The 26,505-nt window shown below is 42.9% G+C and overlaps 2 protein-coding genes across 3 annotated transcripts in view; one reads left to right on the top strand and one right to left on the bottom strand.

Moving 5' to 3' along the window:
- Nucleotides 1-11,802, bottom strand: part of KAT2B (lysine acetyltransferase 2B) — a 41,749-nt gene extending 29,947 nt beyond the window's left edge. For both annotated transcript variants that reach the window (XM_062508718.1, XM_062508710.1), the window contains exons 1-2: nt 11,578-11,802; nt 3,220-3,346 (exon numbers count right to left, since the gene is read on the bottom strand). In XM_062508718.1, coding sequence (XP_062364702.1) covers nt 3,220-3,346; nt 11,578-11,802 — 352 coding nt within the window. The remainder of the gene's footprint in view (nt 1-3,219; nt 3,347-11,577) is intronic.
- Nucleotides 11,803-13,139: 1,337 nt separating this feature from the next.
- PP2D1 (protein phosphatase 2C like domain containing 1) lies at nt 13,140-25,965 on the top strand. The gene is given in 4 exon segments (XM_062502663.1): nt 13,140-13,314; nt 21,075-21,583; nt 21,585-21,712; nt 21,714-25,965. Coding segments are annotated over 4 exon segments (1,050 nt in total). The 3' UTR covers nt 21,952-25,965.
- Nucleotides 25,966-26,505: the final 540 nt, after the last annotated feature.

The raw sequence follows: 26,505 nt of genomic DNA, 5'->3' as shown, positions 1-26,505 counted from the left end.
ATATTCCCAGCAGTTTGTCCGGATCATTTCCAAGGAATAAATATCCTCCTGGAGGAGCTTTGCACTAGAAACTGATAACATACCAAAGAAACCTTGCCTTCAACAAATGAATAAAACATCAGCCTAAGAAGCCATTTCTATGCAGTTTCCATAACAATACTGAATCTTGACTACTTAGTGGTATTTAAACATTTTATTAAACTAGAGAATTATTACCCGTACTGTGAATCTAAAATTTAAGTGTATTACCAGCATGTATTTACCAAAGAGACACCAGTGTTTACACACCAGGCCAACAAATTTATCTTTCTTCAGATGCCCACAGCTCATTTCCAAATTCTGTGGCCATTGGTAACTGTTTCATTAAAACTAAAGCTTTAGTACACTGACATCAAACACTGCATCCCTCTTGACTAGAGTTATAAGTCCCAGCCACAAGTACTGCCTAAAGAGTACATCCTTCTCAAAACACTAAAACCAAGAAATACCCAAATATGCTGTGTGAAGGTGCATAGCAGGAACTGGAGACAGTGATGTGGAAAAAAAAAAAAAAGAAGAGACTGAATGTGTATACATTGTATGAGCACATTAATTAACTAATTTTAAAAGTGATTCAAGACTGGCAATGCTTACCAATTAAGAAATGCACACTGCAACACAGGAGAAACAATCAAATAGAAAAGAGGAATCTCTGACTATGCAACACCTGGTCTTGTGGCTGGTGGACAGTGAATTGTCCAGCATCTAATCCAGTCACAGTGTTAGAAAAGATATCACCCAAATAAAAGAAATATTCATTAAAACTACCACATTGCACCAAACTGTGGAGCTGAGCACCAAAAGGATGAATATAAGTTGTAGATAAGTAGACAATAATACACACAATCAAAGAGATTTATGCACCAAAAGCTGCACTGACTTGAAGAACAAACCACACCCTTAAAATGAGAAATCTCAAGCAAGATAGTATGTAGGATTACCTCTGGATGAAAAAAGAAATTCTAGAAAAGGAAAAAAAAAAAAAAAAACAAAACCATTTTACATCAGGTACAACTTCAACGAGCACAGGAATTTCTACATTGCTACTTCAATGGCTTTCTGAGAAGAAAATGGAGCACAGCTAATGTGATGCCACACACCTTGTGGTAAATCTGGTTTTAAAGGTATTCAGCAGAAGCACACTAATTTAGAAGAGATGAATAGGAAAATTTTCTTGGAAAACACAGCTGAAAGACATATTTTTCCAGTAGTATGAGGAAGCACATGGTAACTCATTTCAGTTATTTTAAATGAAACATCCTCCTCATTACCTGCAGTCAGAAGTAGCTTTTGCTAAAAAGAGCAATAAATAAACATACAGTTTCTTCATAGAATACTTTTGTTGGTTTTACAGTACTGGTTTTTCCTGGTTCCCTAGCTAAAGGATGTTTTAATATTTTTAATAGACCAAAACCAGACACAGCTGAGTTTTTCTACAAAATACAAAGCATCCACAAATTCTGCTGAAGAACAGGGAACTGACAGGCACATCATGCACGTTAAAAAAAAAAAAAAAGAAAAGAAAAGTCTCTTTCTTCAAAGGCCAGGATTGAAAGGGATAAGTAACACAAGCCACCCTAATTGCAAAAACAGAAGCAGCACAGAGAAGCTGTGTGATGAAAAGTTGAAACTAACTTGGCTAAAGTGACTGAATTTTCTGTGATATTATGCCTTTGTTAATCTTCAACAAACACAGAGATTTGGAATATCAGGAAAAAATTCTGATGAAAAGCCTAGAAATAAATTACATGTAATAAGAGCATACAAAAGACAAGAGCAGAAATAGAAATAAATTCCATGCAAAAAAAAAAAAAGAAAAAAAAATATTCCATTCAAGCACAAGATTTTTTTTTCCAAAGTAAAATAATAAATGATCTATTGTGAAGGTTTTAAATTTCCCTTTTTTTTCTTTTAATGTCATTATCCTAAGTTTTGGGCAGCAACAGAAATTAAATAGTAACTGCTTCTTATCAGCTAGTTCTGAATTTTATTTTAGATTAATTTTTATTCAGTATTTGCTAAGAAGGACATGGATCTATGATGGGGCAAGTCGAGAGGAGGGCAGTGAAGGTGATCTGAGGGCTGGAGCATCTCTCCTATGAAGTCAGGCTGAGAGTGTGGGGCTGTTCAGACTTGAGGAGGCTCCAGGGAGATCTTAGAGCAGCCTTCCATGGACCCAAAGGTGGCCACAAGAAAGCCAAAGGGGGAATTTTTTCAAGATAGCTTTACATTGGTTTAGATTAGATATCAGGTCTTTTTACAATGAGGGTAGTAGAACACTGGAACAAGTTGCCCAGAGAGGTGATGGGTGCCCCATCCCTGGAAATATTAGAGTTCAAGCTGGTTGGGGCTCAGAGCAACACAACCTAACAGAAAGTATCCTTTTCAACTCAAACTGTTGATGTCCCTTCCAACTCAAACTATTCTGTGATTCCAATATATACACAAACAGCCATCAGCTTGTGTTCTGGATAAGTATAAATTCTTAAAATAATAATACAGTGATTTAGCACTGTTTTTCAGGCTATGTGAGTAGCAAATTGTTATTTATTCTAAGTCCGAAAAACAAAACCAAAAACCACAACAGTATTTAACAGTGGATTTAGAGCAGTTGCTTCCAAGACATGAAAGCTGTCTTCACAATAACTTAGACCACGTTAAGATGTACAACCCTAAGTTTAATTTTCTGTGACTCAGAAAGACACAGTTCTTTTTGTAGGTATGAGTACCTGCTTTAGTGATGTTCAAGCATATTTTATACTTTGTTCTACAGTAAGGAAACATAATATAGCCTACAGGAGAGAGTCATTTGCCTTGTAACGAAGGCAGCTGGCAGATAAAGCTATGCAAGGTTAAAGCATACATAACACTAAGTATTAAAATTGCACCCTAATGGCGCTTTTGCATTTTAACAACTTTGAATGTCGGTGTAGTTAGAAGCTGCACCTTAGCTGAATTTCCTTTAAAATAATTTCAGGATATTTCCATATTAAACATATTTGAATGTAAGATTTACAACTAATCGTAGCTCCCATTTCTAGGCCTTGGCATGGCATCCTCCTGACTTGCAGTTTTGGGGCGCGGGTGGCTGGGGTGCAGGAGGAGGGGAGGAGGAGGAGGAGGAGGAGGAGGAGGAGGAGGAGGAGAGGAGGAGGAGGAAGAGAGGAGGAGAGTGCTCACCCAGGGGGTGGCTGCAGCTGCGGCAGGGCTCGGCCAGGCTGACCGCTGCCTGCTGCAGCTCAGCCCTCGGCGGCGTGGGAGGCGGGTTCGGGTTCTTCCAGCCATTGCATTTACAGGACTCCTCGGCCTGAAATCAAAGCAGAGGGATATTGATCAATGCCAGAAAAACACAGGAAGCTTTCTTCTGTTTTTTTTTTCCCTTTTATTTTTTTCCCCTGGTGATTATCAGAAATAGAATAGTATCCCAAACAGAGAGATTAAATTAGTTTGGTAAGCCAAATAACTAACAAACTCTGGCTAGTGCCTTTACAGAAAGCCCTCACTCTACTGAGAAAAGTATTTGAATATTTACTAGTAAATCAACATTTACAGATCCTGCCACCCAGAGTGATTTAATTATTTAAACATAAAAAGGTTATCTAATAGGCGACACATTTGTCACTGCCTCATCAGCAACCCTGGAACCAAGGAATCACACAGCTGAAACCAAGCCCATGACAACCCAGGCAGGGCTAACTAATGCTGAAATGACTAAACAACAAATGCACTATTGGAGAAGGCTGTTTAAGGCAAGGAACCCTTGGCCACAAAAGCAACAGATGCCAAAGACAGTGACACTTCCACTGCAACCTGCTGCTTTCTCTAGAAAGTTTATTTACACTCACTGAGTGTGAAACAACCACAAAGAGAAAGCAGCTAAAAGGGGAGATCATGAAGGGAGAGGCTGTGACTTCAGTAATTATATCTCAAATAATTCAGAAGTTCAAAGTAGCGATTCCAAAAGAGCAGCTTTACAGGAGGAGATTTTCTTCTGCCTATTCAAAAGATCTTCGTTACTCTAACCTCATTCCTACTCCTATTTGAAGATCTAATTGGAAAGAAAGCCTGCTTTTCTACTCTTCAGAGATATCTGTACACTGAGTTGCAAAAAGATACTCATGAAATTGCACTGCCAAGACCTCAGTGAGGAAAGTATGCCAATTGCTGTATAATATTTATGGCTGAAACAATCTTAGAAGGAAAAATTGTGATGGTAATATATGCAGCACTAATGTATCATTTTTCAAAACTGAACCTGCATACATTTAGTGTGATCTATTTCAGGAACCTATTTCATTATCCTTTTAAGTTTCCAAATCCCATCCTACCTAAGGAAAAAGAACCCAGCAGAAGCAGAAAGGATCACAGTTTGACAGCTCCTAACACCAACAGCTTTGGAAATGGCTGGTAAATTGTTCTTTTAAACTCATTTCAATATTCAGTAACCCGAGAACGAAGAAAACTGCTGCCTGCAGTTTGTTGAGCACCACATGATGTTTTTACCATCCCTGAGGCTTAAGCATTTATCCAGCTATGCTCCTGGCCCCGGGTGCCACGGTCTCTGCCTGGCTGGGGCGGTCTGGCAGGCACCAAGGGCTGGCAGTAGCATTTTCTGTAGGTTCTGGGGTGACTCAGAAATCCACCTGCAAGCACCCAGCAAAACCATTTCTACAAATTCCCTTGAAAAAGGGGCAACCTGCGTGGCTTGAACCTCCTGGCTCTCCGAACTCACTGAGTGGGTGCAGACCGCCTGCCAACCTGTGCATTTATAAAGTGAAATCAGAGAGGCTTCAGGATGAAATGAGGGGGAAATTGAAACAAATTTTTTCCTAAGTCTCATAAAATGCAAACCGAAAAGATTTATGGTGAAGTTTATGTTCTTCTTCCATCGTGTTTTCTGTGATATGACTGGCATAGAACTGAAGGCAGCCCAGTGTAATTTTAAGGCAGAAGCCATCTCTTCCAATTTCACAGGCATTGGGCCAGTTGTGTTTGTCATCCTGCAGGCCCTCAAAGCTAAATGGACTTGAGAAATCAGCAATTGAGGGATACCTGCAAACCACAGACTGCCCCAGTGCACAGACTCTGCACATCTGGGCGATGACACAAAACCCCTTATTTTCAATTAGCTTCCCAATGCAAAACAGATGCAAATAAACTCTACACATTTGTCTTGTAAGAAAGACAAGAAAGACAAAGACAAGAAAGACAAAGAATGTTGCCATGAAAGTTTTTGGATTTAATACTAAGATAAAGAATTTGTCAACAGCCAAAAAAAAAAAAAAAAGTTGGAAAATGAGATTATTGACAAAGAAAATGCAAGAATGCAAGAGACAATTGTGAAGGAGTTGTCAAATGGAAAAGGATTGAATATAATTTTAGGGAAGTAAGATTTGACCCTTCCCATGCAGCTGCCTTGACAAATGTTCAGTGTTGTAAATTACTGATACATCCCCATGCTTATTATTTATTGCCTTAAATCATGCCACAATAAAAAAGCATACCCAGAACTCCCTCCTAAAAATAGGCACAAGCTTTTGGAGATTGTTTTTCTCTGAGTGGAAGCAGTATATCACAGAAGCTCACCAAACAATGTTTACTATCAAGCCAAAAACCTATAAACAGTGAGTAACTACTCAAACTTTAGTGTCTCAGCATAATTAACAGCAAAGATGCAAACAGATGTACGAATTGTGATAACAGCTCAGTTAAAGTGACAAATATCAACCCACCCACAGAAGAATAAAACCAGCATGTTCAATGGCAAATTTTTTTCTGGTTTTGTTGGTGTTTCCTCACCAGATCTTTTTGCAACAGCTGTTAAATGGTAACGTTCGAATTATTCCAGAGACCTGAACCAACCAACCATTAGGGTGGGTTTTCATGTTAATCTCTATAAAACACCAGAATCAGCATAAATGTTGTTAACCAAGGCAAAACAGAACCTAAAAAGGTCCTCTTTAAAACTTAGCTTCCATTGTAGATGTTGACAGTGCAAGTATTTTGCAGTGAATATGCAATGTGCATTCCTCAGTGGCTTAAATTGCTGAGTTGTTTTAAATCTTCCACAGCATTTTGCTCATTCAATCATTTATTTTACTATCTTCAGCTTTTTCCTTTCTTCCTTTTTCTTTTTAATGCCACTCATCTGCTTTTCATTAGAAAATAAAGTATGACTTCACCTCTACAAAAACTTAATTTGAGATCAAAGCAGTTTCAAGGGAAGGAAAGAAAAGTATTTGAACTGGCACATTCAGTCCTTGAAGCCTTATTTTCTGGGACATCTGCAGAGCTTTGATAAATCCACTGTAGAACGATGGGGACTTCTGCCCTAATGAGGCCTGCAAAATAATGACTGTCAGCTTTGCAGGCCCAGGGATGATGTACACCTCACTTCAATTGGTGTTTTTTAATAAAACTGGATTAGTGGATTAAAATAAAACACAACAACTACATGCTGTTGCCTGCCCCCTCCCTGCAAACAAACAAACAAAAAAAAACAAAAACAAAGTAAAAAAAAAGGAAAGGAAAAAAGGCAGAAATTGTGTACATTTTGCACTGCACGACAATTTCAATTTTCCTTTTAACTCAAATCAAACTAAAGTTATAGTTTCCTTTAGAATACTGAATACACTGATAGGTCAGATATGGACAGTGAAAAAATATGGCACATTTTAACACAAATATTCAATATTTTATTTTAAAAGGAAGCACTGGAAAGTTAAAGTACTGCACACATCTCAGCCCCTTTTAGGTGAGTTTCAGCTGTTCAAATAATAAAAAAATAAAAATAAATTAAGAATGTTACAATAACCTATGCTCTAAAATATCTCTCCCCCTTTTGGATAGTGAAATAAGCCTAAGAATGTGTGAACTTCAAGCTAACTTAATTATAAGACAAAATACCCAAACAGTTCTAAATTTGAGTTTCAAATAGCTGTTGTTTGGGATTTTTCTTTCCAGCTTAAAATCATACAGGTTACCCTGTTTAGTAACTGAGATGCAAAGCAGGCTCAATAGATTATACACAGAACATTACAGATCTCTATTTCCAGCAAGTATAATTACTCTACAAAATATCTTCTTCCTCCCAATGCAAAAGCTGTGTAAAATACCCTATAAGCTTTTTCCTACCGACCGCAAGCTCAAAATGATGACTTTATATCAAAGAGTATCACATAAATGAAAATAAATACATTGATAAATTTAAATAATATATTTTTTTCTACTCATACATCCAGTACCCAAGAACCAGACAGCTGGACACTACTCAAAGAGCTACTCACATATATATCAGGAAATTAGTTGACCCTTTTATCTTTAACAATACAAAATAAACAGTTTAATGGCATCTCAAAGGGCATGTTCTTTATTTATTGATTGATCCAATTATTTTATTCCATGTACTTTCCAGTTTCACTTACAGAAGAGAAGCAGGCTACCATATAAAGCTTTTATTAATAATAAGCACCCAGCTCCTACCTTGTAAAGTTAATGGTAGATTTCCTATGTAAAGGAAGATGCTTTAATTGGGCCTGTAAGACATTATAAAACAGACTCCCCCCACAATGAAAGTGATAAGAAAGCTTTAGATGTCTTCTTTGTCTCCTATACACTTCTGCAGAAAACAATCTTAATACATTTCAAGTTGAGCTTCAAGGAGCCGTACTCCCACTCTACAGAGCCCAGCAGTAAAATGGCCAAATTAGCCTCATCTTCATCTGCCTTATCAAAACCAGGAAATAAATATTTTATTATGGAAAAGGTGGTACAAGTTGACCTTATGAACTCTTTTTGGTTTTTTTCTGTGTGGGAAAACCAGAGGTCATTCTAGAATGAGAAGTGGGAAGAAGTGCTTCAAGAAAGGATCAGCAGCTGGTCTGGAGCCTGGGGCTGGGATTTTACTTCCACATTTGCCCATTGCTCACCTGATGCAGAGCCTTGGCCAAGTCATTTCATCACAACCCTTCTCACTCTGTCTCCTTTGCTTACCTAAAGCAAAAATATTTTCTTCAATAAGGTATTATTCCTTGTGCAAGTGCTTTAGGCTACGGGGTTCTAACTGTATCTGTAAAGACCCAGGCATTACTGTAATATATATATAATGAAAAATAAACAAGTTCACAAGAAACTTAGTGTACTAAAATAATACATATTTCATCTTATTTACAAAAAAAAAAAAAAAAAAGCTCCAGTGATACTGGCGAGTTGTATTTTCACATACTGTAAACCAATACAGGAAAAAAAATGCAGAGGAGGCTTCCTCCTGCATCTTCATTACATTTATTTATGTAAGTCACATAGTGCTGCTTTTATATAAAGTGCTGCAAGTTCGCATGCCTAATGCTCAATTTCACAGTGGACAAGACCAAAACGATGTATGCAGCCATTCATACACGCAGAGATACAGCAAGTGCCAAATACAAAACCCCTCACAGCACACAGAAGTACTGTGTACCTCCAAAAGTCATGAAAACTGTACCAACTCCTATTCTATATCTTGTTTAGAATGTCACCCTCCTCCTTCAGACTTAGGCTTTTAAGAAAGTTTTTTACTCAGAAGAACCTGTTGTTCAGTGCCTTCCACCCAGACTTTTCTCACAGAGGAACAAGTCAAGTGGAGCAGCTCAGCAGCTACAACTCCCCTGTATCCAGTTCTTTTACCAGGAAAAAACCCAAACCCCACATTTGTCTACTCTCAGCTCCCTAAACTTCAGGCTCATTCTGCTCAGGATACGTGCACACCAAACATGTATTTACCAGCAGTTTTTGTTCATGTTTCCCGTGATGAGAAGGAATGGGTTGTAAAGAAGGACCAGGAGGTCCTTCCTGGGGATCAGGCACCCTGCCCCAGAGCAGTGCCTTTTACTGTCCTCTGCCCAGCATCACTGCTGTCACCAGTGAGACTCACCCTCTTCACGGTCACCGACCTCTCCACCTTCTTGTGCTGTGACTCTTTATCCCCAGCAGACAGATGCTCCCTGGCTGTTACCCCAAACATCTCTGAGGTTAAGCTCCTACTAAATTCTGCATGCTGAAGTTTGCAATGAAACTTATGCAAGAGAAGGCGACTGACGTTAAGGATGCCATTACATATTTTAGCACTCCAACTTGTACAGCTCTGTGTAGATTTACATAAGATACATGTATAGTCACTACTTGAATGAAAACAGATGTCCCCTTTGGAGATGGTGTGAGTGTTTGCCTTCTCTCACTGTTTTGCACTCACACACACAAATGCAAAACCAGTGGAAGAGAAGTTGCAACCCAAAGTAAGAAAAAGTTCAAAAGTTACATACTGTGCTGCTACAGTTGGCAAACCAGGTTCTCCAGGCTACAGTTTCCAGCAAACCACTAAATGTTACAAGCCAAGAAGTGTCCTTCTGGAGCACCTGCCAGGCATTCAGGAGGAAAAATAAAACATTATTCTACCCTGTGCCATCTTTCCCACCTTATCCCACAGGAGAAGGTTACAAGGAGCTTCCAGTCTGCTTATTTGCTTGTTATGAGATCTGAAAGCAAGCTGGCTGCCACGGAACTACTGTAGAGAAGTCAAACAGCAATTTTGATCTGAACACAGTGCAGCATTTAGTGCTGGAACTGTGCCTACATCCTGGCAGGAGGCAGACTCCCTGGCCATGGGTCCTGCTCCATTCACTACTGCAGTACCAATGGGATATACATCCAAGACTTGTCACAGACAAGGGCCAGCTAGGATACCCAGCAGAGCACTGACAATAGGAGCTGTTCCTGCTCTGTACCCCATCACCAGAGTCCTGCAAGGGGGCAAGAGGAGCTGCCAGCAGGCCACAGCATGCCCTTCTCCCCTCCCAAATGGTGCTCGTCTCCCTTACAACAAAGCACCTTCAAAACAGAGGCTGGTGAGCCCCCCAGAAAGCAAAGGGTTTCAGAGGAGACAAGGCTTCTCTATAGCATAGCAACTTCTACAGGACAGAGTTCTACATGAGAAGGTTTTCACCCTCAAAAACATCATCTGGAGGGGAAAAAAAGCACCAACCAGGGAAGAAAAAAAACAATTCAAACACACACACACTTCCCTAGCAGCCCATGAAAAATTTACCCACTTCACAACCAGCTCCATTTATTAGCGAGTCTTGGTAACATTAAAATATGGGGGGCAAAGGGGAATGGGAAAGTTCCAAACCATACCACTCTGCCCACAGTTAGTGCTACAAGTACACCAGCTGCCCTCTAACCTTACTGGCACCAGCGTAATCTCGCACTGTCCCATGCATGCACCAAAGCTGAAGTGCAAGGCTGAATGCCCGCACATGTGGAAACAGCTAAAACATTGCAATGTCTGGCTTCCGTAATTTGCCCTCCCCTGGCAGCATTGTGCCATGCCTTCAGCACACAGCTAAATCTCTTCACACCACCAGGCGGGACGACAGAGCCACACAAAGATGCTTCGTCTCGTTTGTTAGCCTGGCCTTTCACTTAACATCTGCTGAAGTAGAACAGAGAAAATACGATGCGCGTTTTTCACAAACAGCTACTCTCAAAGCTGAAAGCATTACTAGAAGATGTGACATCAGCGCTGCTAATCTGCCAACACATCAGCCCCGCTGTGCATCCAGAAATTGCCCTGACAGCAGCAGCGCAGCCAGCGGCCCGTGCTCTGAGCACAGGCGACAATGCCCGCGGCCAGAGCTCTGAAGGCGGGAGCGACAGGTCTGACCGAGCTCACTCCCTTTACATCAAACAGGCGAGTCCTGCTTCTCCCATCAAGAAGACAATCGCAGGTGGACAGAAAGTGCTCGGGATGGGAAACCAGGAGCAGCACTCCTGAATGCGAGCGCCGGGCAGACACGGAGCACAGAGAGCCCCGCTGGGGAAGGGTACAGGTGGACAGGGGACCCCGCGGTCCGCTCGGGCACCACGGACCGGACATCGGCCCGGGGCTACGTGATCGCCGGGGACACAACTTTCCCAAGGGCGGAGGCCGCACCCCTTCGTTCCTATGCCAGAGCTGCTGGCGACGGTGGCAGCTCCAGCTCGGAGCAGCGGCTTCAGCGGTGTCAACAGCTCCGCGTTGCGAGGCCGCCGCCACGGCCGGGCTGGAGACAGCCCCCGTCCGGGCCCGGGGCCGCGACCTCCGGGCGGAGCAGAGGGATGCCCCGCTCCCCGCCCGGGATGTTTACGCGGGTAGCTGTGCAGCGGCGCCGCTAACCCAGCGCTCACCGCCGGCACCGGGAGCCGCCCCTCCCGCGGAGGGACTGGCAGAGCGGCGGAAGCGGCGGCGCCGGGACGGGCAGCTCCCCGGGCGGGAGGCGGCGCTGCCCGCACGGTCCCGTATTCGCTGCGCGCGGGTTTAATTTTTGCGGCCACCGGCCGGAAAGCTCCGGAGGGAGCAGGATGCATCGGCACCGCCGTAGCCACCACTTCCGCGGACAGCTCCGGGCGGCAGCCGGGCCGGGCAAGGCACGGCCCTTCCCCATCGCCTCCCTTCCTCCCTCCCCTCCCGTCAATCCCCACCCTCCGTGGGCGGGGGGGTGCCGCGGCCGCCCGGCCGGGTACCTTGCAGGCGGAGTAGACGCCCAGCTTCTCCAGCTTCTTGGCCCGCGGCGCGGCGCGCAGCTGCGCCTTCTTCCCCGCGGTACGGGCCGAACCGGGCCCCCCGGGGCTCTCGGCTGCGCTGCGGACCGGGCCTCCGGCGGCCACCCCCGCGGCGGCCGGGGAGCCCTGCTGCGGCCCGCCGCCCCCCGCCGCCCCGGCCCCGCCGCCGCCGCCCGGCTCCGCCATGCCCGCGGCGCGGCAGCAGCCGCCCGCCCGTCCGTCCGTCCGTCCGGCCAGCCGGCGCGGTGCGGTGCGCCCGGCCTTAGACCCTCCCCTTCGCCGCTCCTCCGCCGCCGGCTGCTCCCCGGGGGGGCGGGAGGAGGGACCCGCCGCTCCGCGGGCGGCTCCTGCCCCGCCGGCGGGGGTGGGGGGGCCGGCACCCGCCTCCCGCCGCTGCGCACCGCAAGGGCGCGCCCGCCTCCCTGCGCGGGGGCTGCGCGGGGCGGGCGGCGCCCCCGCGGGAAGGGCGGCACCGGCACCGTGCGGAACCGCTATGGAGCCATCCCGGCCTCCGGGAGGCTGCGCGGAAAGTTGCCCTAGAAAGAGGAGACATCGCTGACGGCGTCCAGCGGTCGCGAATCCCGGTGCTGTCGCAGCTGCTGTGGCCCCTCGGTGCGCCGCTACTTTGTTCGGTTAAACCGTCGCCTTCCTTCACTGTGTACTCTGCGGCCACCTCTGAAGGGTTCAGTCTTTTTCCCCAGATGATTTCTAATTGAATGTGAAGTACGGGTCAGTTTAAAATACCGACCAAGTCAAAAACTCTCCTCGGTTCCTCGTTTCATGGTTCTGTGGCTTGGCTTTTGTTGTGTCCAGAAACAAGTGTTGAGAACAGGTCAGTTTATAGCTTAAAGGGGTTACCCCTTAATTGAAAGCTAAATTAAGCAAATGGTCCTCCCTCAGAGAGCGCGCTCCGTGCGCAGCAGCAAGTGCACCGTGTGTCAGGCGGTTCTGCCTCGCTGCACGTATGTAAAACCGTGGTTGAGCCGTGAGAAACCACAAATGGCAATTCCGTACTACGGCACCACGGTTTAAAAGGTTGGGAGTGAGTCTGAGCGTTTGCGTGGGATTTACGGTTCTTTGATGTGTAAAGCTAAACTATCAAAGTAGCAGTGTGAGTTTGGAGGGAAGTCCCAGCGCAGAGAGAGCTCTTGCAGGCACAGGGCCCCGGCACCTTGCATGGGGAAAGCAAAAATAACCCTAGGTTTGTGCGAAGTAATATCTAGGGGGAAGGGTGGGTGACAAAACCCTGCGGGGTCCTTCCCTTCTCAGCTCCTGGGGATATTTTTCCAGCATAGTGTTATACGGCGAGCTGGTGTATTCATGAAATGATAGGAAAATAGAATGGAATAAAATTGATTAAACGGGGGCATCCGTTGTTTTTCACTATTTACTTATTTATTATTTATTTTTTTTTTAATTTTGCTGATGTTTTAAAATCGACAGGGTGTTGATGGGGGAGGGGAGGGGGGGGGGGTGTCAGACCTGCTCCCCAGCCTCCGCCGCGGGCTCGCCGGGGTGCGGGAATGCCGGGGTGCGGGAATGCCGGGGTGCCGGAATACCGGGGTGCGGGAATACCGGGGTGCGGGAATACCGGGGTACCTCCGCGGCGGAGGCTGGGGCTGGCTTCGGGCTTCGCAGCAGCTGTGACAGCGACCCGTAAGATGGCTGCTGCCATCCCCGGCGCTTTAAGACGGACTGGTTAAGGTGGAGGAGCCGCTGCCCTCAGCGGTAGCAGCCTCAAGATTAGCAGTGATACAAACATGATGCAAAAATCCACTTTCTCTGGAGTTTAGGGGAGAATTATCTTCGTCTTTTATTTTTAAATTTTTGTTGTAAGTGTCCGAATCACGTTTTAAAATAGCAAATAGCCGCTGTGTGTTAGCAGCCCCTAAGAAGCTCTTTGCTTGCATTTTTTTTATTGCCTGTCAGGTTTCTGCTTTCGGACTTGAAAATGAAACTGTTCTTGCTTAGTTTCACTTTCAGCTTTCCCACGGCTCCTCCTCGGCAGCAAATGTTACAAGTAAAGAGCACATCTGGAACAACACGCTGGCTGCAATGGACCACTTAATATCCCCACCTGAACATAGAATCCTGGGAGTAGATGTACCTTTACAACCCCCCGTATGTTTTTTTCTTTTTCTTCCAAATCACCAGGTAGATAATGATATTGAAGATATTTAACCCAGCATTAAGTTTGCACGCGTGCATGTAATGAGTTACAGTTTTGATACTAAAAATACATTTACAGCTTTCACACAGGTGAATAACTCTGCCGATGTGCACTGAGGCCACTCGGTGGGCACTTATGTCTGAAGCTGCACAGGTGAATGCTCACAGGATCACAGTTTAGGTGAACAACCTTATTATTTAGGATCCTTAAAAGCGTGAAAACTTATTACTACCATTAAAGTAAAATCAAAGATGGAAGTTGTCAGGAAGCAAATAATTGTACTGCAGTTCCTTCTTGAATCCTCAAGAGCATGGCTGCCTTACAATACAGTGTCTCTCTTTTTCCCATTATACCTTGATGCTCACCAGATAACCAGAAATATAAGTCTACCAGTGGCTACAGATATAGTAACTATAGTAACATTTATAAACACTATTTTCACTACGCTTACAGAACTGCTCCCTGCTAGAAGCAGCTTAAAAATAAACCATTATAACTGCAAACAGGTAAAGGTCTTTCTCTTTTATTTTTTTTTTTTAACATTCAGCCTGACCACTGCTCACATTCTAACTTCGTGAAAATATGTTGTTAAAAACAGAAAGAAAAGTTTTAATTTGTCTTAAACTGATCTAGTGAAAAGTAAAATATTACATTCAAAATTTTAGCAAGACTAAGGAGCAAAAAAACAAAGCCCCTGTGCTTTGACATGCAAGTGGATACATGGCACTGTCAGTTGCATATATCCAAGTTGTTTTCTTCTGTTGGCTGAATTCACAAGTACAGTACATACTAATTTTCTAATTATAATGCATGCATAAATCTGAGCACCATGTAACCCCTCTGTTGCTTGTTCTTCATCATTAAACATGAAGATATTAAATTAGATTCAAACTCACAGTATTGTCTGTAAAACCCTCACCACATTTTTTAGTTTCTGTCCTTTGGGGCACATCAGTGTGTTTGCACAAGTCGAGCTGACTCTGAAACCAGAGTTGAAGGAGCACAGGTGGGAGCAGATGATCTGCCTGTGCTGCTCAGCTCACAAGCTCAGGTGAGTATCCAGGTGACTTCAGAAAGGCTTCTCATCTGCATCAAATTAGGGAAGGCAGGAGCTAGGTTAGACACAAGTGCCAGCTCATGTGGGTTTCAGGGCTCACTCAGGCTGCTGATAGCCCCGAGGAGATGCCTGCTCAGAGCCCATGCTCCCAGAAGATCAGACATTGCTCCTGCATGAATTCACTGTGAACACCTGACAGGCTTAAATGCAAGAGCGTGTGTATTATTCCAGCAAAGGAGGCAGCTGCATTCCTGAGTCACAAAAGAGAAAATCAAAATACAGTTCAGGGTGTGCCAGGCTCCTGGTTATTACCTAGTTGTCATTTAGGGCTTTTGGGGCCTATCTTGCTCCCATGAATTAAAGAATGACTCAGTTAATAGTAGCACAATGCTGAATGCTTCTGCTCCGACAGGGACCACCCAGCCTGCAGCTGAGCTCTGGGAATCTACCCCTAACCCTCATCCCTGTCTCACAGCCCAGTCAGATCTAGCATGCCCAACCCAGCCTTGTCTCCCTCTGTTCAAGTGTGATTTTCTTCCAGTGCTCCCACCTGTTTTTATTCTTGCTGTTCAAGAACTTCTCTGAGTATAAAATCCTATTGCATCCTTTCATTAGTGCATTCCTTGTGGGTGAAGTGGCCTCCCTCTTGGCTGCCATGCATTCAGGGGTGCTATCAATATTTTATGAATCACTGGAAGTGTTAACAATACAAAAGTTTTGCTCATTAGGCTGTCTCTAGCATCTCGTCAGCTTCCCATGGTGCTTACATGTGACTAAGCACACAGATGGCAGACCTTCCCATCAGGTTTTTTGCTCTGGTAGGAAACCTCACACCCCAAGTACCCAGTTTCTAAGGGAAAAAGTGCAGAAAAATAAATGGAGAAAATGTCATTGCAATACCCATGGCTGCTCCAGTTACACAAATTTCTTCTTAGTGATGCACCATTTAGCAGTTTTAATATGCTCCTTAGGCAGAGGATGCTCTTCTTGACTGCAGACAGATTTTTGATTTAACCCAAACCAAGTGAGAAAACTAAAGGCTGGAAGTCACTCCTGCCTTTGCACAATTTGAGCTGTGTGTGTGAAGTCCAGAGGATGTTTGTTGAAGTTATTTAGCCAGCAGTAGTTTTTGCTCAGGCTTACACTGTGTTATTTTGTGGTAGCGAGAGCTCTGGATTTCTTCATGCAAACATAGGATGCACTGTCTATTTTCCCTTTACCTTCTGTTTGACTCCCCACAGTTCTTTTGTTTGTTCCTTTCTCTAACGTATTTTTCTGTTCTTTCTATTCCTTAATTCATGGCAGAGATCACTGCAACCCTCTGGAACTCCACTTGCTGTATATTGACTGCTTGTGCCATGTAGGCTTGGTCATTTGATGCTGGAAGCCTGAAACACCTCTGGAAGACTGACACAGGCACTGCTGGCAGGGATGGGAGAGAAAGGGCCTCCTTTCTCCTACCTTCACACAAGGTGCAGGTGCCAGCCAGCACCCTTGATACAACACTGACTAAGATAATAAAACCCTGAATAGAAAATCCCTATTATTTCTCTAAGATGAAGTTACAGTGGCCTAAAGCACATCTGATTGTGCAAACCCAGTCATGGGCCTTCCACATGTCTGTGTGGGGGACCACCTGGAAATCCTAGATTTTCCAGGAACTAGAGACACAACTGCAGGCACCACTGCTAACCACTTGGCCAAGCAGCAGAAACTGAACAGGCTAAAAACTTACATTTGGACCAACTGCAATAGAGCTGTGTACAGCTGAAAAAAGCAGAGGAACCCCAGGACAGGGACTTGTGGGGTAAGGGAGGCAGGATGTCACCAGGAGTGCAGAAGGCACAGTTACATTATCACCACCCATGTTCTACCTTCTGCCACAGCTTTCTTTGTGGATCCTCAAATCCTCACATTCCTCACCTCTTGTGCCAATGCCAGCAGGCTCACATCCCCACTTGATATTTCACACCTCCGCCCCACGCACACCCTTGGGGGGTAGAAAAGTGCTACTTCTGCCTCACTGAGACCAACCTATCTACAAGGAGGAGCTGCAAAATATCTGGAGTGTAGGAAGAGCTGTTTTTGTCATTGTTTCACTACTCCCATTTCCCAGTTCGGTGCTTCCTCCAAGCTGTGGAGCTACACCTCTGCTCAAGTGGACAGTGTCACAAATTATAACTCTGGCCCAAGAAGACCTAATGACAGGGACTCTTATTTTATACGGTGGTACAAAACCAGAGGGCCTGGAATCCTGGGATTCCAGTTTTGGACTACACTTTAGAAGATAAATAAGGAGACTAATTGTCTTAATTTATTCCATAATTATATTAATTATTAATCACTTCCTTCTTTCTTACCTATTATCAGGTTTACAGGTGGGAGTGTTCCCGAGTCCTGAATGCAGGCTCTGCCCCTGGCATGCTCCCGTGACTCACCAAGCTTGTCTTTATCTCTTTCCACACCTTTCATAACTAGACTTTCTTGAAGCTGTATCATTGCTTCCGGGGATGCAGTAAGTAGGCTATATCTGCACACTTAAATTGACTCTCTTGGGAGAAGATGTCTTGCTCTTTCTGCACCGTTCCCACTGTGGATGGTTTTTAGAGAATAAGAGAGCCAGCTCTGATAAAAAAAAGTATGGAAGATATAGGGCATGGCTCCTGGGTTAGCAAACGAGTTTGTTTTTCCAGCTGAAGACTTTTCCAGAGGTCTTATATGAGCTTAAGTAAGGCTTTGTAAGGGTTTTCACATAAGATATTTGCTCTTTGCTGCTTTGGCCATAGAGGACCACGTGAAGCTGCTAAGGCAGCACCCACCCAGCAGAGGCTGGCTCCAACTGAGCCTGTGCTGCAGGACATGAGCTGCACAGCACAGGCACACTGCACCAGAAAAATGCTCACTGGCCACCCAGGGTGGCTCCTTGGCAGATGCTGGTGGCATCAAGCACCCTGCAGCTCCGGGACACGGACCTGGCCATACCGAGTGTCTCTGTCATGGTTGCTGTATGTGGGTGTGATGCATTCACAGTTTTCCAGGGGAGGTGCTGCTGCCAAACTGTGTGATGGGCAGGGAGGAGGGAGGTCAGCCAGGATGGGAACTGTGCTGAACGTGTGGAGGCAATGAAGCCATGTCCTGGTGTCACAGGCACATGGGAAATAGTGGGGGAGAGGGAAGTGCTGACTGAGGCATGAGCAATAAGTAAATCGGGGAAGCAGGAAAAGACAGGCAAGGAAGTTGGTGCTCATTCAGCAAGAATTTGCAGCAGCAAGGGCTGTTTATATGTATTAGTTGATAATATTTTGATGAGAAACTCAGGAAGGCCATGACCTCCCTTTTACATCACACAGCCCTTCTGTGCCTCTTCCCATCACCCACAGGCAGGCAGGAATCTTTTCAGCACTGGTTTCAGCATCAGTAACACACACCATTTTCTAAGACCACAAGTATGTAGCAAATAATAAAACCCCCAAATCTCACAGAGGAAGGAGTTCAGGCCTGGAGATTGTGCAAGCTAAGTTCTGACTGTGTCAAAGGGAAGTGAGGAAGAGGCACTCTCTGGGTGGAGATAGGAACGACATGTGTCAAAGGGAGATAATTGCATATGGGACTCGTCTGGATACAAATCAGATCCTCAATCCTTGAAGCTCAGGAACATCTTCCATCTCTGGTAATTAAATAAAAGATGATTGTAGTACCAAACTGCAGAAACAGAAAATAATCTTGCCTTACCTTATTAACAGCAAGCAGCTCCAAGTGTCATAGATAGAAAGATTTTCCAGAAATATGAGATTTACTGAGACAGTGGTATTGTCTGCCATAATGAGCCTCACGCTCTGCCTCAGTTCTGTCCCTTTTAGACAGGCCAGTGTATGGCAGACTGAGCACTGGCCAGGAGGCTCTTTGTTATGACATATACAGTAAATAAGAATTTTTTTTCCCTTGAAAACATGTACAATCTCAAACTGTGGTTCACTCCCCATTCTTCTACATCTAATTTCTTTTTATTTGCTTCTATTTTCATCTCAGAACATTAAACTGTATTGGGTTTTGGCTCCCTAAATAGGCACAGGGTGTGAGCTAGAAAGCTGAATTTTATCACTGTGAGGCTGGGAGTGCTTTAGCAGTCGTGTATTGTGTTGTCAGTATCTCACTGTTATCTTTTAACCTGACAGTAAAAAAACTCCCAGTCTCTATTTGTTCCTGATGAGAGAGAAGCAAGGAAAGAAGGAAACACAGACTAATCTTTTTACTTCATAAGATATCAGCAAAGCAAATGTTTTTTTTTTTTACAAGGTTTTTAGCTATTAACATAAGTAATTTATCCATACCATAAAAATTAGCATCAGACCTGCCCTTTTAATAAGAAAAGTTATTGCCACTAAAGAGTTGTAGCCTATCTCGCTACATGAATTATTATGTATATTATCCTGGTTATTTACACACTGTAATTAACTGGGACTGTTTTGGTGCTTTGAAAATGTGATTTGTTATCACCCACAGCCACTTATGGAGATACAAACCCATGTAAAATGTACGTGAGTGTTAAGAACTCAATTTGCTGAGATCAAACTAACATTTTGGTGAAATTTTCAATTTCCTGTCTCTAATCCATGGGGCTTTTATATACACTAAATATAAAATGGGTTCATATTTAAAAAACTGACAAAAAATAGCTTACCAGGTGTTCTGTATACATTAGTCCTATTTTTTCTCAGGCCTGAACGCACCACCATAATGACAGCAGTGAAAAATCTTTTACCATCTCCCAGTCTCAAATTCAAATTATGCAGAATAAAGGAAAAGGGATCTGCAGAAGCAGTTTTATCCATGTATCTTCTTACCTTGCCCTGCAGAAGTGGTGCAGCATTTTCAGAGGAGGCTGATGTTCACCTCTTGTAGAGACAGACTTTCCTATAAACTGGTCCTACAGCAGATTGAGAGAGTTGTAGCCAGCTGCAAGCCACCTCTGCAAGGATAAGCTGTACTGCACTGTCATAAGGGGGTTTTAAGTGGCCCTGCTTAATATCATCACCTTTTACAGAAGATATGTTGTAATTGATCTACCTCAGCTGATCAGAGGCACTTGATTCATTAAGATGTATTGGGATTAATTTGAGCTGGAGAACGTTAGGGCTTTGACTTTAAATGAAATTTTATCTAACAACTGTTGTGACAGAAAAGAGGCACACATTGAAACACAAACTGTAGAAATCCTTATAGTGCACAGGTGATGGAGAGAAGTAGTGAGACAAAAAATTATAATTCCTAGCTGAAATCCTGGAAAACAGGTGGAAATTAGTTTATTCAGATGTGGTGGTATGGAATGCAAAGAGAACCCCAGTAAAGAAATGACATTGAAGTAGGATGAAATTCCCAAAGGCTGCTCATGTAATGTGGCTGTGGGGTATTACTGCTGCTAAACTACCTCCCTTTGCCCTGCTGATGAATTATCAGTAGTTAACAAGTAACTGAAACAGAAATCTTGTAACAGAGAATACAATAGCATATGCATTTTTGTCTTATTTTTATCACCTATACTCTGTATTATTTATATTTAGCATAAATGCTAAATACTAAAAAAACCATAATCAACTTGAACATAAACACTGTTTTCATACTTAGTAGACACATGAAGTATAGGCTAGCAAGCTTAGCTGCTCACATGATGTCAGGATTTTGTGTTATGGTGTCTGTGCATGTAGTCACGTGTTGGTTTAGGGGGAGAGAATGTTATGCAGGATGCAGTTCATGCTGAAATTTTCCGAGCCTGAAGCAGAATCACTTGGAAAAAAAATTTTAGGTAAAATGGCTTAGCTGTTTCTGAGAATAGGATTTGGAAACTATGCTGTTTTGAATGCATTAAGCCAAAAGCACAATTTTTTTCTAGAGAAGCTCCAAGATGGTCAAGTTTTACACTACCATTTGGCAGTTTGGCTGAAATGGAATGAGCAGCGCATCTTTTGTCGTTCTTGTCAATTTTCCCAAATCAGAGCAAGTTACAGTATTTCGAAAGCAGCATCAGTTTGCCCATGCCAGGTAGAGACGTGCCAATGTACTGGTACTGAATTCAGACAAGTCCCTCTGTGCCACCAGGGCTCTGTCAGAAAGCACCTTGCCTGGAGGTGCTACAGCTCTGACTCTTGGCTTTGCAACACCAGGTGCCAGACCTGGGAACACATGGGGGATGTAGAGCGAGGTGAGAGAGACTGAGCTCATGGGGGAGACCAGAGCAAGGAGCTGGAGTGGAAAAACTGGAGGTACATGGGGACAAGGGGGAGATACGAGCTCTGGCTGGAGGATGTGCAGAGACACTGGTGCTGACTAGTCAGGCCCTTGCAGTACCTAAACTCTACCCTGCTAAATTCTCTGAGACACACAGGCAGATTAATTATTCACTTGAATTCCTTGCGGATAATCCCACTCCCACACCATATTGTGATCTTGCCAATATCAACAATCCTGGCACTTCTAAGAAAGGAAATAATTCTTTAATAAAACTCTTACTGATTTGCTAATATAAAAATTCCACATGGCAGAGAGACATGGAAGACAGGTTTATTGTGCTGGACAACCATGAAAGTAGGTCAGATACATGCTTTCTGGAGACTCTTGATGGCTGTCACGGTGTGAAAGCTACAGAAACAATTGTAGCAAAGCTTCCACTTTTATTTCTTGAACAGTTTTCTCACACAGATTCCTCCTACAAAAATAAAAACAATGAAGAGCAAATTCTAGAATTTTTTTGCCACAGTAATCAAGGCAGATTACAGGGCAAAAGAGAAAAATCAGGCAATGAAGAGAGTAACAAGACCAGTCTTGTCATTAAAGTGTACCATGAAAGTGTATGCCAAGTCCTTTTGAAGAATGCAGATTTTTACAGCTGGGAAGGAATGAGGTTTCCAAAGTTCACTGCAGCAGCTGTTCAGTGGTAAAAATAATTCCTAGTGAAGAGATGGACAGCATTGGGGAAGTAAGAAAACATCCTGAAAACAACACACATAGTCCATTAGCCAGGACATCTAAAGGTGTTGCTGGGCTACTGCATGTTGCTACTATAGGTAAGTATATTGCACACCAAGATTTTTTTTCCCCTTCATCCAATTAAGAAAAAACAAAACAACAACAAAGAAAAACAACCAAAAAACCAACCAAACAAAACGAAACAAAACACCCAAGCATAAAATAATTAGAGATTTGTTGGCAGTCGGTATCTGGAGATAAAAAGCAGCAATTCCTTTAGCTTGACAACATGAAGGAGACATAATAAATTCCCTCACAACTGATACTGCTATCAGCCAATAGGATTCAGCTTATTAGATAAGTAGCCTGAAATTTGAATTAAAGCATTTAATTTCCTTTACTAATATAGGAATTAGGAAGCATTCCATAATATACAAGGGACCTCTGTAAGAATAATAGGATTTTTTTTTCAAATCAAGAGGTTTAAGGTGTCATCACTTTAAGACAGGCTTCTGATTTTTGATCTGATAAAGTCTTTGTATCAATGAAACATGCTTAAGATACTATTTTAATTCATTTGCTTCACTGGACTAACTGCCACCACATTTTGCTACCAGCAAACTGAAAACATGATTTGAGGGAATAATCTCAATTATTATTTTCTGAAATAGGAATCAGTTGTATTTTACTATCATGAAAGAACTATTCAGACCTGTTTCCTTATGAAGTAAAACCTTGCTTCAGTATAGTACAGAATCAATTATTTATTACAATCAGAAACAATGATACATTCCTAACACTTTAGCACCCACTCCTGCTACAAGAGATACTAGAAAAAGCTCTTGCAGACTAACAGAACAACTCTAGTCATTGTATCTTTCCACCTGGTGATTTTTTGTTACCAGTCAAACCCTCTGGTGTACATAAAACAGCTGTGAGATTACAAGCATAATACTTGCTTTCCCACAAAGGAGTGCACAAGCAGTTATATGAAAAAAAGCTAGTGGGTGAAGAGCTCCAGATGGATGGATTTGTGTCTACTGTTACATTCTCTTCTGGACTCTGCTTGAAGCACATGCCCAGCACTACACCACTTTCACATTATCACTCTCCCTGGCATCAGTAAGCAGTGGGCTGACACTGCAGCTGACAGCACAGGCATTCTTTCTTCCTGTGATGCATGCATTCGCACAACTTTTATTTCTCCATATGAAATTTGACCAAAGTTAATGGAGAGGGTCAAAGATCAGCAGAAAAAAGGAGAATCATCTGGGAGGTTTCATTTTTGTCAGGACAAAAAAAAAAAAAAATCAAGTTCCACATTTGAAAAAAAACCCAAACAATTCCAGATATAAAAGAAGTATTTCCCTTAACAATAATTAACAATAATTTGCCAGCCTGAGAAACACCGTAAACCAATTTTATCATGCACTGACACTGAACTAGGACTAGGTAACTGTGGTATATCCCACCACTCCGTTCTTCAGTGCTTCCTGTTACAGCTGTACTTCACCTCAAATAAGCTTCCTGCAGCCATGTGACCTTCACTGGTAAAGGTATCAAAACAGGTAGTTTAGCATTAGCCCAGCTATTCTTTCAGGAAATGCAGTCACACCTTTACTGGAATACAGCACTAACTCACAAAAAAGGCTGCAATGTTTTCAGATCCATTTGTTTCCACCTTACTGGGACAGAAACCCATTTTATTCCAAAGAGATTGATGAAGGTAAGAACTGAGGTTAGGTGAATTCTCTACCTAATTGCTTCAGGGTCTTGTTACCTGCCTCCATCCATTCCTTACAGAGCGGGTTTCATACTGGCTGCAATTAAGGATACCATAAATTCAAACTCTGCCAATAAGTTAATGTTTGAAGTTCATCAGACATATTTTAAACCTTTTATGACCAAAATCCACATTTCTGATCCACTGCTAAATACACATTTATTTAATCTAAGACAATTTTCCACCAAATGTACCACATCAAAGGAAAAAATTCATGCAACAAGAACCTTCATTTTTCCCCAAGGAGTGAGTTCTTACAGAAGTACAGACATGTTCCTTGAGCTCCAGATAAGCAACTAAAGAGGACGGTCAAATACGAGGAGCAGGAGACGGTGACACAGGCCACCTTCTTCATTTAATCCTATTATTGATAGGGAAAAAGAATCAACAAAACTTAGCTGACCTGTCTCTCCTTTGCAGATGAGAGACTTGCATCCAAAAGGGACTAGATTTTACTCTTTCTTGCAGTCAAGTTGTTCCACATGGGTTACATTATGCCCTTTGTTAGGCTTACAGTTGGTGGTCTTGCTCCAAGGGTTCAAAGGATATTTTACACATTCTTCTAGCTCTCCATGGAAATCAGAGGAAGGAGGGGGAAGCAAGCACAAAGAAACATCCAGAGCACAACTTAAGGCATCTACAATTTATAATTTTAATTAAAAAGGTGCATCCTTCAGTTTGGTATTTTGAACAATTTTTTGATTTAAAGCAGAAGAAATCTGCCTTCAGAGAGTACACTTAGCTGTCTCCTACAGTCAGTGATGCCAGTACTGCCCAAGAAACACAACTACTGTGTAAGCAATGCCTACTCATACACCCCTTTTCAGAGGTCTGTGCCCCAGTCTAGTCAGACAATCTTAAAAACACAATATAACTAAACACACTGCAGCCAACTTCATGTCTAGAAAGGCACCACACCCCAAGCAAGTTCCTTCTGCCTGGCATTGCTTTTGCCCTTATGCCAACACATCGGAGCAGACCAAACATCTCCCCTTACACAAGAAATGGTCTCCCAGGCAGCCACAGAGGATGTCAAACAATACAGCACTTCAGAGCTCTTTCCTTCATGCTCTGTCTTCAAATCTGACATGACTGGTCCCCTGCAGTGTTGCAATTTCTAACGTTCAATTCTGAGATTTCAGAAATGCTGAGGGACAGGGAAAGTACCTCATACTACTAAAGCAAAGAAATTAGTCCTCAACTTCCCACAGTGACTAAGAATTCTTGCTCCCTTGGGTGCCTTAACCAAGTAAGAGACTTAAGGCAACATGTAAGTAAACAGTAAATCCTACATCATGTCCAAAATATTTTCAAGTACTAGAAATTGTAGGCTGCTAGAAACAGTCTGAGCTGAAATTTCTTGTTGAGTTTATTCGGACACTTGAAAGCACCCATTCTCATAGGAGGAAAAGAAAAAGTATTTGAGAAAAGTAGAGCAAGTTGCACCTTGACTGGCTTTTAAACAAGAGTGCATATTTTTGCATTAGACTGCACTTTAAGCTGAATGAAATGTCACCTGAGACTCCTCATAAGAGTTCATTTGCAGTCAGGAGATTAAGACTCCAGAACAGTCTTCTAAGAATGGAAGGGGAAAAACCACAGAAAACCTCGCTGTAAAACCAGAAATGGATTTAATGATGGACATATTGTTGCCTGTGAAGTAGATTATTAACAATTATCTCAGTTTTTTTTTCCCCAGTCCTTAAAAAAAGCCTAATATTGTAATAGCAGTATCTTTAAAAAAACCCAGTATGCTATAAATATTAACTTCAAATGATATACGGGCAGTCTTACTTAAAAATATACGGGCAGTCTTAACTTAAAAATGGAGTCATGTGTCACAAGAACACAGCACTTCTAATGTAAGCGAAAACACTTCAGAATGTTGGAAACATCAGCACTAACAAACCAGATTAGTAGAGGGATACCTGAGAACTACAAGGGCTCTTGGACATCACAGAGCTCCAGTAAAAAGAACATCTGTTATACCTGTACCTCATATTATTGCATCTGTCTCTATCAGTGTTACTTGTCAGTTTCTTATTTTGGCTTCTAATGGGCTTTGAGGGGTTTTGGATTACCTGAAGTACTTGCACTAACTCTCTTAACATTCACTCATTATTTGAGAATGCATGAACACTGTTCAACAAAACAGGACTTCATGTGTCACTATCTAGTATCTCTCACTGGAGACAACTGACTCAAACACTATTAATCACCTGCAAGATAGAATACAGCTATTTTATTCCAATAAAGTACATACTTCAAAATATACCAAAAGAATCAACCTAGTCCAGAACTGTCCCTTTTCAGTAACAAGGAAGCATATTCAAAGAACAGAAATACACTACTCCAATTCTAGCACACAAGGTGACTCTGAAGAACTCTGTTTGAGGACAGAAAGTTTTATCCAAGTTTTCACCCACAGTGAGACTTCAGAACAAGAAGAAACCAACACTCTGTGCAGCAGGTCCAAGTGACAGCTGTAACAGCTGCAAGACAATGTGCTGGCATCACGGTCTAAAGCCCTGAAAATGCCCCCAGAATAAACAAAACCACACTACCTAATTCTGACTCAAATACATAGCTAGTAGAAAAAATGGACTCAAATTTTGTGGCAAACTGCAGGTGATGCTGGTCAAGAACTGCTAGAGACTGTATCACCACTGGGTTCTAAACCACCATCACAGTTTGAAAAAGACACAAAAATATACCTGATCAATTAAAAATCACAAGCTGCAGAAGAGACACAGACAGCTCAGAGACACTGCAATGCAACAAGTCACCTTGTAAACAACTGGCAAAGACTGTATTAGTTGCAGGTTCAAGAGACAATATTACTATTTTGATCGTACTTCTAAATGGATGTGATAAGATATCCAATTACCTCAACATTTAAAGACTTATCATAGGATA

The sequence above is a fragment of the Cinclus cinclus genome, chromosome 1 (genome assembly GCF_963662255.1).
Source record: "Cinclus cinclus chromosome 1, bCinCin1.1, whole genome shotgun sequence".
NCBI lineage: Eukaryota > Metazoa > Chordata > Aves > Passeriformes > Cinclidae > Cinclus > Cinclus cinclus.
Note: the sequence above shows the minus strand (reverse complement) of the source record. Positions and strands in the feature narration are given on the sequence as shown.